The 15,186-nt window shown below is 48.3% G+C and overlaps 1 protein-coding gene across 1 annotated transcript in view; it reads left to right on the top strand.

The window, feature by feature from the left end:
* tbc1d32 (TBC1 domain family, member 32) overlaps window positions 1-15,186 on the top strand; it is a 348,975-nt gene that overhangs the window by 320,834 nt on the left and 12,955 nt on the right. The window contains 1 exon segment of the mRNA XM_038799703.1: window positions 9,988-10,176. Within this exon segment, the coding sequence (XP_038655631.1) occupies window positions 9,988-10,176 (189 nt within the window).

The following is a 15,186-nucleotide window of genomic DNA, read 5'->3' as shown; positions in this document are numbered from 1 at the left end:
TGGCCTCCTTCTGCACTGTAAATTCTATGATAAAAAAAAATGGTTTATGCATGTTAGGAGAGGGGTTCGAACAATAGGGAGCCAGACTGTTTGGCACCAAGGGCGGGGGCTGTCGGGGTCAGCATGGGTCAGCTGACTCTCGGAAGCATGGTGGGGGGGTGCACATGTGCTAAGAGGTGCTTGACCTGGGGGATTAGGTTTCGGGGGCTGGTGTGGGAGGGGGGAGAGGGCGAAAGGGTGACTTCGCTGACAGGGGAGGAACTATTATCGGGGAACAAAAGGGAGGTCGGTGGTGGTTGCTGCTTGTGGGGGAGCTCGGGGAAGCGGGGGGCGTGGGCTCTTGGCTGGCCATTAAAAGGTTAAGGCTACGGGGCCTCACGGTAGCATTTGGGGGCCTCACGGTAGCATGGTGGTTAGCATCAATGCTTCACAGCTCCAGGGTCCCAGGTTCGATTCCCTGCTGGGTCACTGTCTGTGTGGAGTCTGCACGTTCTCCCCGTGTGTGCGTGGGTTTCCTCCGGGTGCTCCGGTTTCCTCCCACAGTCCAAAGATGTGCGGGTTAGGTGGATTGACCATGCTAAATTGCCCGTAGTGTAAGGTTAATGGGGGGATTGTTGGGTTACGTGGGTTTAAGGTGGGTGATCATTGCTCGGCACAACATCGAGGGCCGAAGGGCCTGTTCTGTGCTGTACTGTTCTATGTTCTAGTCAGCAAGTGGGGGTTGACAGCCCCCTGTCCAGACTGATTACGTGGAATATGAGGGGTTTTCGCGCATTTAAAGGGGCTGAGGGCAGACCTACCAATGCTTCAGCAGACTCGTCTAAAGATTATTGACCAGACAAGATTGAGAAAGGGGTGGGTGGGTCAGGTGTTTCACTCTGGGCTGGACTGAAAGACCAGGGTGGTAGTGATATTGATCAGTAAGCGGGTGGCGTTTGCGGCTGGAAGAATTGTGGCAGATAAAGGGAGTAGATATATTATGGTGAGTGGGAAGCTGGAGGGTGTACAAGTGGTGCTTATAAACGTATACGCTCCGAACTGAGACGATGTGGGATTTATGAGACGGGTATTAGGCAAGATCCCGGACCAGGGGTCTCATGGCTTGATCACGGGGGGGTACTTTAACACGGTCATTGACCTCGATCTGGGCCGGTCAAAATCCAGGACTGTAAGGAGGCCTCCTGCGGCGAAGGAATTGAGGGGTTTCATGGGGCAGATGGGGGGGGGGGGTAGACCTGTGGAGATTTGAATGGCAGAGGACGAAGGAATTTTCGTTTTTTTCTCATGTCCATAAAGTTTACTCTCGCATTGATTTTTTTTTTGCTCTAAGCAGGGCACTAATTCCGAAGGTGGCGGGGACGGAGTATTCGGCGATTGCAGTCTCTGATCATGCCCCGCATTGGGTGGATTTGCGGTTGAGTAAGGAGAGAGGGCAGCGCCTGCTCTGGAGACTGGATGTGGGGATCAGCAGCGGTGGTTTGGGAGGCTCTGAAAGCAGTTGTGAGAGGGGAACTAATTTTGATTCGGTCCCACAGAGAAAAGGTGGAACGAGGCCCCGGACGCGGAGTCCTTGAGGGAGCATCGGAAACTACACGCAGAGTTTGAGTTATTGACCACGGGGAGGGTGGTAGAGCAGTTGAGGAGGGCAAGGGGGACGGTTTACGAATATGGCAAAAAGGCGAGCAGGATGTTGGCGGACCAGCTTAGGAAGGGAGAACCGGCCAGGGAGATTGGGGGAGTAAGGAATAGGGAGGGTAACATGGTCTTGGACCCAGGGTGGGTGAACAACGTTTTAAAAGAATTTCGTAATAAACTATATGAGTCTGAACCCCCGCCTGGTGTAGAAGAGATGAGGCAGTTTCTGGATCAGTTGAGGTTTCCTAGGGTGGAGGGGGACCTGGTCGAGGGGCTGAGGGCCTCGATTGAAGCAGAGGAAATTGTTAAACGACCGAAGGGCATGCAGTCGGGCAAGGCTCCGGGACCCAGTTACCCAGTAGAATTTTATAAGAAGGTGTCGGAGGTGTTGTGCTCGCTGCTGATGAGGACCTTTAATGAGGCTAAAGAGAGGGGAATCTTCTTCCCAACGATGTCGCAGGCCTCGATTTTGCTCATCCTTAAACGAGAACAAGACCTGGATCTCGCTTTTGAATGTAGATGCCAAGCTGCCGGCTAAGGTTTTGGCCACTAGGATAGAAGACTGTATCCGGGGGTGATAGGGGAGGACCAAACCAGATTTGTTAAGGGTAGAGAGCTCAATGGTAACGTCTGGAGGCATTTAAATGTAATTATGATGCCCTCGGAAGGAGAGGAGACGGAGGTGTTGGTTGCAATGGACACGGAGAAGGCTTTTGATCGGGTGGAGTGGGAGTATCTTTGGGAGACGCTGGGAAGGTTTGGGTTTGGTGAGGGCTTCATCGACTGAGTGTGATTGCTCTACCAGGCGCCGGTAGCGAGTGTGTGCACGAACAGCTGAGGTTGGGTACTTTAAGCTACACCGAGGAATGAGGCAGGGGTGCCCCCTCTTCCCGTTGCTGAGAGCATCAAGGAAGTGGCAGGGACTGGTTCGGGGTGGGGTGGAGCACCGGGTTTCGCTGTATGCGGACAATCTGCTCTTATTGATTTCGGTCCCGGTGGAAGGGATGGGGGAGGCTATGCAGATCTGGGGGGAATTTGGCAGGTTCTCGGGGTACAAATTGAACATGGGAAAAAGCAAATTGTTCGTGATCCAGGCAAGGGGGCAGGAGAGGAGACTGAAGGAGCTGCCGCTCAGGATGGTAAAGAGGAGCTTTCGCTACCGGGGAATACAGGTGGCTCGGAAATAGGAGGCATTACACAGCCTCAACTTAACCAGGCTGGTGGAACAAATGGAGGGGGACTTTAAAAGATGGGATATGCTCCCGCTATCGCCGGCAGGGAGGGTGCAGACTGTGAAAATGACGGGAGGCACTTTGTCTTCCCGTGCCTCCCCATCTTCAACCCTAAGGCCTTTTTCAAGCGGGTAAACAAGATTATTTCGGGCTTTATATGAGCGAATAAAACCCCCCGGATGAAGAGAATGTTGCTGGAACGCAGTCGAGGGAGGGTGGGCTGGCGCTGCTGAACTTCTCCAGCTACTACTGGGCAGCGAATATAGCGATGATTAGGAAGTGGGTAATGGGGGAGGGGTCAGCATGGGAGCGGATGGAGGCGGCGTCATACAAAGGCACCAGTTTGGGAACACTGGTAATGGCACCTCTGCCGTTCTCGCCGGCATTGAGGATCTGGGGGCATTGGAGGAGGTATAAGAAGGTGGAGGGTACGTCAGTCTGGACCCCGATTTGCAATGATCACAGGTTCGCGGCAGACAGGATATATGGCGGGTTCCGATGTTGGCTGAGAGCAGGAATTAGACGGGTGGGAGATCTATTCATTGACAGGAGCTTTCCCAGTCTGAAGGCGCTGGAGGACAAGCTCAAGCTGCTGCCCAAGAATCGTTTTAGATATTTACAAGTCCAGGTCTTTCTGAGGAAACAAGTGTTGGCTTTCCCGTTGATCCTGCCACGAGGGATACAGGACAGAGTAGTGTCCGGTACCTGGGTGGGGGAGTGGAAAGTGTTGGATATCTATCAGGAGTTGGAGGCGGAGGAGACCCTGGTGGAGAAACTGAAGGGCAAGTGGGAGGAGGAGCTAGGTGGGAAGTTAGAGGCGGGTCTGTGGGCAGACACCCTAAGCAGGATTAATTCCTCCTCATCATATGCCAGGCTCAGTCTAATACAGTTTAAGGTAGTACACTGGGCACACATGGCTGCGAGGATAAGCAAATTTTTGGGGGTAGAAGATAGATGTGCGAGGTGTGCAGGAAGCCCAGCAAACCATGTCCATACGTTTTGGGCATTAACGAAGCTTGGTGGATTCTGGCAGGGGTTTGCCAAAGCAATGTCCAAGGTGCTAGGTACGCGGGTGATGCCGAGTCCAAGGTGGCGATCTTTGGTGTGTCAGAAGACCCGGGAGTTCAGGGAGTGAAACAGGCTGACATACTGGCCTTTGCCTCCCTGGTAGTCCAGAGACAGATCCTGTTAATGTGGAGGGACTCGAAGCTCCTGAGTGTGGAGACTTGGGTCAGTGACATGGCTGGGTTTCTCAAGTTGGACAAAATAAAGTTTGCCTTGAGGAGGTAAATGATGGAGTTCTCCAGAGGTGGCAGTTTGGAGGGCCGAAGGGCCTGTTCCTGTGCCGGACTTTCTTTGTTCTGATTGCTATCAAATCACTCTGTGGTGATATGCATCACTGTAAATACACACGGGGTTAATGTTAATACACTAAGACTAAATAAACACGAGAGAGAGCACCAGAGACATCATGGCATGCAGACATACAGCTTATTGGGCAGCACGGTAGCATTGTGGATAGCACAATCTCTTCACAGCTCCAGGGTCGCAGGTTCGATTCCCGGTTGGGTCACTGTCTGTGCAGAGTCTGCACGTTCTCCCCGTGTGTGCGTGGGTTTCCTCCGGGTGCTCTGGTTTCCTCCCACAGTCCAAAGATGTGCGGGTTAGGTGGATTGGCCATGATAAATTGCCCTCAGTGTCCAAAATTGCCCTTAGTGTTGGGGGGGTTACTGGGTTATGGGGATAGAGTGGAGGTGTTGACCTTGGGTAGGGTGCTCTTTCCAAGAGCCAGTGCAGACTCGATGGGCCAAATGGCCTCCTTCTGCACTGTAAGTTCTATGTTATTCTATGTAATCAACACATAGAAAAGGACACGACCAATGGGCAGTCAAGACACCCAGAGGTGACTGGTGAATGTATTATACTAATAATCCACCAGTGTATTTGTATCTGTGCTGTCGCAGTTGTATTTGTATATTTGTTTCTGTGCTACACTGTTGCCCTTGTGGGCTTCTCCTATGGGCCATTGTATGGCATTATCCATAGGGGATCATGTTGGGGCAGGTATGGGCTCCGCCCATGGCTCCTCCCCCTTGAAGGGAGGTATAAAGAGCAGTCGACCCGTAGGCAGTTCTCAGCATTGGTTCAGTCGCAGGCAGGCACTGTTCTACGTTGATTAAAGCCACGGTTTACTTCTACTCATGTCTCAAATGAATTGATGGTCGCATCAGTGACATTACCACAAGGGGGCAACCCATATAAAAGAGCAGGGCACAAATGCTCTTTCTGTGTTCTCTGTGTGGAGATGTGCAGTGGTCTCATTGTGGAATCTGTCATCGCTTTCTGTGCGGATTTGAGGACTCTTTGTGGTGCGTGGAGTACTGTTCGTGGTGCGTGGATCACTGGTGTGGTGTCAGGCCACTCTCTGTGGGCTTTGACCTCACTCTGTCTCTTGGCATCAGGCCGCTCTCTGTGGGCTTGTACCGCTCTTCTCTTAGCATCAGGTCGCAGCAGAATCCTATACTTCTGGGTTAGGATGTCGTCTGTGCTGGTCTGAGGATCCTGAAATCCAAAGAACACGTCTATGTCTGTGTCCGATTCTTCACTGTACAACACATCTCGTTGCGGTTCGGATTTGGTACTGAGGTCGCCACGTCCAATGGTGAAATCATCGTCTGAGTCGTAGTCTTCAAGGACCATATCATCACTTTCTGTGTCGGAGCTGTCATTGTGCTTGCGATGTCCAAAGACGAACTCAACGTTTTGAGTTATAGTCTTCAAGGACTAAATCATTTCTTTGGGCGGTGCTAATGGCTTGTTGTAGGGTTTTGTAGAGGATGCTTTCAGCTACTGGTCGAAGTTCAGGCATTGTGCTATCATCCCAGGTGAAAGAATTGTGTTTTCCAGCTTTAACATTTTTTTTCACTCTTTTGGGACATTTCCCCTTTAAGTGGGCATGATCCGGGGCCTCTGACGTCATGATGCTTGTGGCGTAGAGTGTAGGAATGGATTGCACATGCGCAGATCGCTTTTCCTTTACTGTGCACTCTTTGCGCACTGCGCATGCGTGGCTTCACACGCATGCGCAAATGAACCTTCCTTTTCTGTGCGCACTTTGCTCAACTGCACATGCGCAGCTTCTCGCGCATGTGCAAAACACTGTTTTGCTGGTTCTCGTCTTTTGGGGAACTGCGCATGTGCGGCTCCTTTCTCAAGATAGCTGCCAATCAAAACTGCCGTTTTCTGCATTTGCAGGCCTACCTTCACCTCGTCGTGAGTATTGGCGCCTCTTTAACCGTTCTCTCTCGTATTTTCCTCGCAGTATTTTTCAAACATGTCCAGGACTGTCTGGAAGTCTCTCTTGTCTTGCCCTTTTGAGTATTTGAAGATCTTGAAGATTTCTGCTGCACTTGCACCCGCAATGGTGAGTAGAATCTTTATTTTCTCTGCATCCGCCATGCCATCTAGGTCGGACACTACCAGGTAGATCTCAAATCTCTGTTTGAATGCACGGCATTGAGATTGCCGTGATACCTGCGCTGCTATGGAACCGGAATCTCGAACATCTTGTCTGGATGCTGTTGCTGGTAGTCACGGATCTTGAGTTGAACTTTATGGATTCAACAGGGCACTACTGGTAGCTTGTGTTATGCTTCTTCATGTAGCATAAGCTGCTTCCTTGATGTATGCTCTGACAAAGGTAGGTTCAGACTTGGAGATAGGTTTAACACATTTATTTAACAATTCTCCTACTTGAGTTTGACTCTCCTGCTAATCTTGCTGTAGTAACTTAGTCAAACTAAACAGTCTGCTCTAAGCCATGCGGTGGGTGTGATGCTTCCGACCTGCTCCTGTCATTCTCTCTTGGTGTCACCTGCGGAAAGAGAAAGAACATGTGTGCCCTGTCCTTTTATATGGATTGCCCCCTTGTGGTAGTGTCACCTCTGGGTGTCTTGACTGCCCATTGGTCGAGTTCTATCTATGTGTTGATTAGCTGTATGTCTGTATGTCATGATGTCTCTGGTGCTCCCTCTAGTGTTTATTTAGTCTTAGTGTATTTACATTAAAGCCTTGTGTATTTATAGTGATGCATATTACCACACACACACTCCTGCTGGTTTAAATGTGAAGACTATTCTTACCCGGAATGTTTGTATTACATCATTTTTTAAAATATAAATTTAAAGTGCTCAATTCTTTTTTCCCCAATTAAGGGGAAATTTAGTATGACCAATCCACCTACCTGCACATCTTTGGGGTGTGGGGGTAAGACCCACGTAGACACAGGGAGAATGTGCAAACTCCACATGGGCAGTGACCTGGGGCCGAGATTAAACCTGCTGTGAGGCAGCAGTGCTAACCACTGCACCACCGTGCCACCATATTTTGTATAAAATAAGGTGATAATGAGTGTATCTCTTGCAGTATTTTAATTAAAATAAATTCTTTTGAAAAAGACCAACTAAAAAAATTAGTAATGACCAGAGACTGAGTGCATTATAAATAAAGGGGAGCTTTATATCGTCTGAGTCGTAGTCTTCAAGGACCATATCATCACTTTCTGTGTCGGAGCTGTCATTGTGCTTGCGATGTCCAAAGACGAACTCAACGTTTTGAGTTATAGTCTTCAAGGACCAAATAATTTCAAACCATTTCAAATAATGGGCAGCACGGTAGCATAGTGGTTAGCATCAATGCTTCACAGCTCCAGGGTCCCAGGTTCGGTTCCCGGCTGGGTCACTGTCTGTGCGGAGTCTGCACGTCCTCCCCGTGTGTGCGTGGGTTTCCTCCGGGTGCTCTGGTTTCCTCCCACAGTCCAAAGATGTGCGGGTTAGGTGGATTGGCCATGCTAAATTGCCCGTAGTGTCCTAAAAAGTAAGGTTAAGGGGGAGTTGTTGGGTTACGGGTATAGGGTGGATACGTGAGTTTGAGTAGGGTGATCATTGCTCGGCACAACATCGAGGGCCGAAGGGCCTGTTCTGTGCTGTACTGTTCTATGTTCTAAAGCATCTGGTTTTCACTGACCAACATGTTTCATCATACTTGTGATGGAATCCATGGTTTCAAATCTTGTATTTTTTGAGTCAGACCCGAGTTGAAAAGGGAAACTGACCATCCAGTTGCAAAGGAAACTAACACTGAAACTGAGATTGAAACCAAAATTTCTGGTTGAAGCTATAAAATGAGATGGAACAATCAGAGTTCAGTAGTAGATGATGATTCCGTGCAGTGTAGGCAGGCTGAAGAAGAGGCTATATACAGAAGCTGAGAATAAGCATATATATATATATATATATATATATATATATAAATGGCACAAATCCAGGGGCAGGAATGGAGAATGTTTCCTGCTGCAGAGGCTGATTGGAAACTGTGCCATATCTTCTGTCCCCCGTCGGTGTAATTAATTGTGCATCTGGAGGTTTTGCGCCGTCTTCGTGGTGATGCAGCCTTGATAGCGCACGTCCCACCATCGTACTCAGATGCCGTATTTAAAAGGAATCCGACATCACTGGCCCACCATTAAAAAATGAAGATGAATATCCAGGAACACTCTTGCGGCTGGAAGATGGGACTTCCTCAAAAACACTGAAGCTGGAAGATCCACCTGATAGATGGTCTGCAACCCACTGTGGTGTTTAGGGTCCAAGCTCGCTGGCAGTCTCCATCAGGAACTCCGGAAGGAACTCCAGGCCTTCTTCAGGTCAGCATCACTTTCTGTAAGTTACGTTGGTCCAGACGTGTTCTGGGCCGATGTATTTTCCCACTGGTATCACAGAGATTCTGTGCCAGAAGAAAATTTTTATCAGGCCTTCATCTGCATCCCATTAGTGGGATGCAAATTGGTTTCACACCAGCCTCCAGCAGGATTCTTAATCTGCCGTGGCAGACATAATTGGAAGTTCCCACTGATTTTGAACTGACCTTTGTGCCTCCTGTCAAATTCCCCCAACGTCTCCACCGAGCATTAATTCCGCTGGCGGGGGCATGGGAGAATTCCGGCCGTAGTTGCTGCAATTATTTATGATCTTTATTGTCACAAGTAGGTTTATATTAACACTGCAATGATGAAGTTACTGTGAAAAGCCCCCTAGTCGCCACATTCTGGCGCCTGTTCAGGGACACAGAGGGAGAAAGTCAGAATGTCCAAATTGCTTAACAGCACGTCTTTCGGGACTTGTAGGAGGCAACCGAAGCACCCAAAGGAAACCCACACAGATATGGGGAGAATGTACAGACTACACACAGATAGTGACCCAAGCCGGGAATCGAACCCGAGACCCTGGAGTTGTGAAGCAACAGTGCTACCCACTGTGCTACCGTGCTGCCCCATTCTGCTTCTTGAAGATACAATTGGTGGATCTACGCCATCCAGACTTTTGGAAGCAGAGTTGAGGGGTTTCTGCAGACAGCTGCCACTTTGGGAAGACTGAGCCAATAGAACTCAGGTTGATTTTACTCTCTTGTTAGCTGAGGGATCCGTTTAAGTCCTAGAAGAAGAGGAGCTGAAATGCTTTGTGAGGAAGGCATTTTTTTTTAAATATAATTTTATGACTGAAATTGATGACGTATATGCTGAATTGGCTGCAGAGCTAATTCATAAGATCTGTCTTCGTTGATCTGCCTTTTAACGTGTAATAATTGACCTGGGGGGTCAGATTAGCTCATATAGCTATAGCTGGTTCATAATGCATAGCAAGGCCAGCAGCGCGGGTTCAATTGCTGTACCAGCTGAGGTTATTCATGAAGGCCCTGTCTTCTTAACCTTGCCCCTCGCCTGAGGTGTGGTGATCCTCAGATTAAATCACCCAGTCAGCTCTTCCCTCAAAAGGAAAAGCAGCCTGTGGTCACTTAGAACTATGGTGATGCTACCATAATTTGTCTATAAATTCCTATTTAACTCATAGTGACTTTGGGGTTTCAGTGTATAAGTGATTTGTTATAAAAAATTCTTGTTTTCATTGTGGCTTCATGTAGTAAATAATTGAGATTTCTGCTTTTAAGTAGAGTTATTGGCCTCGACTGAGATTGTAACATTGCATATTGATCGAATTCAAGATTGAGTTTCATTATGCCAGTAGAAATCTGTAAATAATTTGTTTTTCTTTATGCTGCACAGATTTGTCAACACTGGCTTGCTCAATGCTTCTGGAACTATTTAAACTGGACTGAGATTGGACACTACATTGCCATCTGTATTATCTTGGGCCCTGATTATCAAGTTTACATGTGCATAGCTTTGCTGAAACACTTACAGCAAGACATTCTTCACCACATGCAGACTCAAGATCTCCAGGTTTTTCTCAAGGTAAGCACAGAAAGTATATATATTTTTTAAAGCACTTTGTACCTACAGCAATAAGCGACACTAGATAAATCCTTTATATCTGCATATTAAACAAAGTGTGTGCTGAGATTTTCTGACAGTGACTGAATGGAATTATAACAATAAAAATAATACGATGGCAAGAATTGATGGTGCAGCCAATTCACTTTGAAGATCAGTGAAGTCATTCTCCGAGATTCTCTGTCGGCGGGATCCTCCGCTTCATTGACAGTGGACCCATGCCTGGGGGTTTCCCAGTGGTGTGGGATAGCCACAATGGGAAAGCACATTGGCCGGCTGCTGGAATGGAGGATCCCGTTGCCGGCGGGGGCGCACCGCGCCGGAAAACGGGGCTGGCGGGACGGAGAATCCCACCCATTATCAGTGGAATTAGTTTCAGGTCAGGTTTCTTTGTTCATCTAAATACAGTAGGTTCTCTGTATGACTTAATTTTTCAAGTCAGCTAAAAACGTTATTGTTTTACGAGTGATGATATTTGTGAGTAAATAAATACCAATGCAGTTGATAGACTCAATCAGCCAAATAGCCCATTCCAGTGTTCTTTGTCCCATATTTTGATGAGATTTTCTACTTGAATTGTCGATGGAATTGTCGAAAGTACCGTGACAGAAGTGGGAATGTGGAGTGTTTCCCGCTGTTCAGTCGGGCAGTAAAATAAGCCAGATCTTCCAGCCCCAATCCCATGAATTATACAACTGCGTTTTGTACCAATTTTCATGTCAGGGAACGCCTGATAGCACATCTGCCATCCTATCTGGGCAACAAATGGAAAAGGCATCCAACATCACTGACCCACTATTGAAGAAAGAGGCTGGGACCTCCTGAAAATGAAGATGGATCTCTGGGAGCACTGTGAGACTGGAAGATGAACCTTCTGAGAATGAAATGCTCCCTCCACACACTGCTGTGGTGTTTCAGGGTCCAGGGTTGCAGGCAGCATCTCTGGTGCTCCCTCTAGTGTCTAGCTAGCCTACGTGTATTTACATTAACCCCTTGTGTATTTACAGTGATGCATATCACCACATATGCTACATTGTGAGATCAAGATTATTGACAATAGGCCAAGTCTGCTCATCAAAAATAGACAAAGCCTCGCGTACTGAACTTGATCTCATAATGTGGTTATACGACAAGGCTAGTAACGTAGTCAGTTCAAGTCCAAACTAAAGTCAATAAAATCTAGTCATTATATGATGGTTCAGCTTGGCTTAGTTCTAAGTACTGCATTATTGGCAGGGCTGGTTTAGGATGAGATGTTATATTGAGGTTCTGTGGGTGAGTTCAGAGCAAGGAATGTAAGCAACACATTTGAGGACATTTCAGTTTCATAACGATGAGAATGTGTATTTGCTGCCACGTGAAGTGGTTGAAACAAATAGCATTTAAGGCTAAGGATTCGCACATGAGGAAGAGGGGTATAATAATAATCTTTAGGCTTACATTAACACTGCAATGAAGTTATTGTGAAAATCTCTTAGTTGCCACATTCCGGTTCAGGAACACAAAGGAAGAATTCAGAATGTCCAAATTACCTAACAGCACATCTTTCGGCAATTGTGGGAGGAAACTGGAGCACCGTCAAACAAACCACTGTTTGCAGCAAACTACCCAGCCTTCAGAACAGTTACCACGGCACCACACAACCCTGCCAAGGCAATCTCTGCAAGACGTGCCAGGTCATCAACATGGGTACCACCATTACACGTGAGAACCCCCCCCCCCCAACCATCTGGCCTGGGCATGCGAAATCCTACCAACTGTCTTGAGACAATTCTCACCTCTTTAACCTGTGATTGTTCCTCTCTCCAGTTGCTCCGTCTGGACCTGCAGCCTTAATTATCTGCAAAGACTTCCATTCAAAGTATCGTATTATATCTTTGACTTCGAAATGAAATGAAAATCGCTTATTGTCACAAGTAGGCTTCAAATGAAATTAGTGTGAAAAGCCCCTAGTCGCCACATTCCGGCGCCTGTTCGGGGACGCTGGTACGGGAATTGAAACGTGCTGCTGGCCTACCTTGGTCTGCTTTCAAAGCCAGCGATTTAGCCCAGTGCTTTTTGTCTACATATATGTTTCTGGAACCCGCTTCTTCATTCATCTAAGGAAGGAGCAGTGCTCCGAAAGCTAGTGATCCAAAACAAACCTGTTGGACTTTAATCTGGTGTTTTAAGACATCTTACTGTGCTCACCCCAATCCAACGCCGGCATCTCCATATCTTGGATAGTTTAAGTAGTGCCCTTTTAGGAAAGCAGGCAGTTGTTACTGCCTAGCATCCCAATCAGGATCTGAGGCCTGGCTACTTGTCCTGAACTCGAGAGGCATTAACATCACAGAGGCAGCAGGTAGCATTAGAAACCCCAAGAGCTGGACCTCAGCACTGATAACATCCCCACAACTAGAAAGTGGGTCTGTTGACTGGGGAGGGAACCAGCACCTGGTCCAAGTGCTGGTACCAGTGGGTGTTTAGGCTACAGGGTACAGAGTTCTGGGTCCGCAGCCCAGGGGTCACCGCTGCGGCCAGGGGTGCATGTGCAGGGCATGTTGGATGGCACCCTGAGGGATGGTAAGGGATGTGAGGGTGGGGTACGCTTTGGGGATCCGAGGGTTCCAGAGTGGAAACCACATCCAATTGTCAGTCTCAGTCTCACACCCTCTCCAATTCCTTACAGATATTAAACTGTGCATGATATCTTATACCCTGCGGAAGCTGCCGTTAGTGGCATTTGATGGCCAGCCGCCAGGGAAGGTGGAAGCAGCAGCGAGACAGAGGTTCAAGGTGGCGGCCCATGTGAAGGGCCCTGCCCCACACACCGGCCATCCATCAGGCCAGGGAGGGAAACCTAGGGGGAGGCTGGCAACAACCCAGGGTGTGCAAGCATCGCTGGTTCTTTGAACAGATGACGGACAGCGTATACCGCAGGAGGCTTCGCCCGGACAAGGAGATGTACAACACCCATGCCATGATCTTGTGAACTTGGCACCACGTGGAGGAGGAGGATACCCGTTCCCGTGGCCGTCAAGGTGACCTCAGCCATGAATTTGTACACCTCAAGGTCATTCCAGGGCTCGAGCAGGGACTTGTGTGGCATATTCTAACCAACAGCCCACAAGTGCATCTGTAAAGTCACAGTTGTCCTGTTTGCACAGGCAGTCAACTACATAAATTTTGACCTGGACCAATCCCACCAAAGTGCCCGGGCAGCACGATTTTCCGCCATCGCTGGGATGTCTCCAGTCGGTGACCCGCTGGCTCTTGGGGGATAAGAGGTACCTGCTTAGGACTTGGCTAATGATGCAGATCTGGTTAATGATGCCAGTACGGAGACTGGGGGTCTGCTTTGTGGCGGTCTGCTGTGACCTCCACAACCTGGAACAGCAGGAGGACGACGTGCTGGAGGAGGAGGATCATGTGGCCACTCCCGAAGAGGAACTGGTCAAGGATGGGCTGGAAGCCAAGCTCAGGAGGACCCGTGGTACCAACCGGAGGGTGGCGGAAGGCAGCGAGGGTCTGGCATGTCCAGGGGTACCTCATCCTCACCCCCTTCACATAGGATAGGGTTTCATCCGTCATCTAATAATAAAAATAATAATCTTTATTGTCACAAGTAGGTTTACATTAACATTGTAACTAAGTTACTGTGAAAAGCCCCTAGTCGCCACCTTCCGTCACCTGTTTGGATACACAGAGGTAGAATTCAGAATGTCCAAATTACCTAACAAGCATGTCTTTCGGGACTTGTGGGAGGAAACCCACACAGACATAGGGAGAATGTGCAGACTCTGCACAGACAGTGACCCAAGCCAGGAATCGATCCCTGGACCCTGGGGCTGTGAAGCAACTGTACTAACCGCTGTGCTATCTTCCCCCCGCCCCTCCCACTCGTGCCCCGGTCCCAACGCCTCACTCAGACTACCCTCTCCTTCCCCTCCCACCGACCATCCCCCCACTCACCCACTCATTACCTGTCCTCTCAAACGCTCTGTTCCACCCTCCCAGGGACTGTGTTATGTCACTCAGGGTGAATGGTCTGTGTCAGCATTGGCAGCGGTCAATATACAAGGCAGGAGGGTGATGAAACCAAAAGAGAAAATGCTGGAAAATCTCAGTAGGTCTGGCAACATGTGTAAGGAGAGAAAAGAGCTAACATTTCGAGTCCAGATGACCCTTTGTCAAAGCTAAAAGACATAGAAAGTTGGAGATATTTATACTGTAGGGTGAAGGAATAAAAGATGAGTCATAGCCACCGAACCAAGGGAAAATTCAATTGATACAGCGGGCAATGATATGCTAATGGCAGTCCCCAGAGAGAATAAAGGTGTGAAAGGCCAAACAGCAGAGACACTAATCAGAGGTTAAGGTGTAGGTGTGGGCGGAGGGGGGACATGGGTGGGAGAGAGGTAAAATTGTGTGAACTCTGAATTCCACGGATTCATCACTGTCTGGGTGAAAACATTTCCCCTCACCTCAGTCCTAAAGGGTAGGAGTACATCCAAGTGTCTTTGAACATCAACATTTATAAGTTTCATGTCTTTAAAAAATATATTTTTTTCATTACCTGTAAACAAGCTCATACTTCTCTGAGTTATATTCCATCTGTTGCCTTGTTGACCTCAAACTTAAACTATCTATATCTCTTTGCAGATTCTTTGTGTCCTGTTCACAGTTTACATTCTCACCTACATTGTTTTCATTAGCCTAGGAGGTCATATTGCAGCACTGGGCCAAGGTTCTCTTGTGATGCCATGGCTGTTGAAGGCCAAGCGATTTTTCTCTCCTGGAGGACCCTGATTCAGCCAAAGTCCAGGAAGAAAATCTCCTGCCTCTTAGCCACATAATCTATCAAGGAAGGGATTTAAAAATCTGGTGTTCAGTTACGGTTTCTGTTTGCCTTTTCAAGGTTCCTTGGGGACCAAGTCACACTCTAGGCTGCTTCTGGTGCCTCTGATTTGACACCAAACCTGCTTCATT

The sequence above is a fragment of the Scyliorhinus canicula genome, chromosome 6 (assembly GCF_902713615.1).
Source record: "Scyliorhinus canicula chromosome 6, sScyCan1.1, whole genome shotgun sequence".
Taxonomy (NCBI): Eukaryota; Metazoa; Chordata; class Chondrichthyes; order Carcharhiniformes; family Scyliorhinidae; genus Scyliorhinus; species Scyliorhinus canicula.
This window is presented reverse-complemented; position numbering and strand designations above follow the sequence as displayed.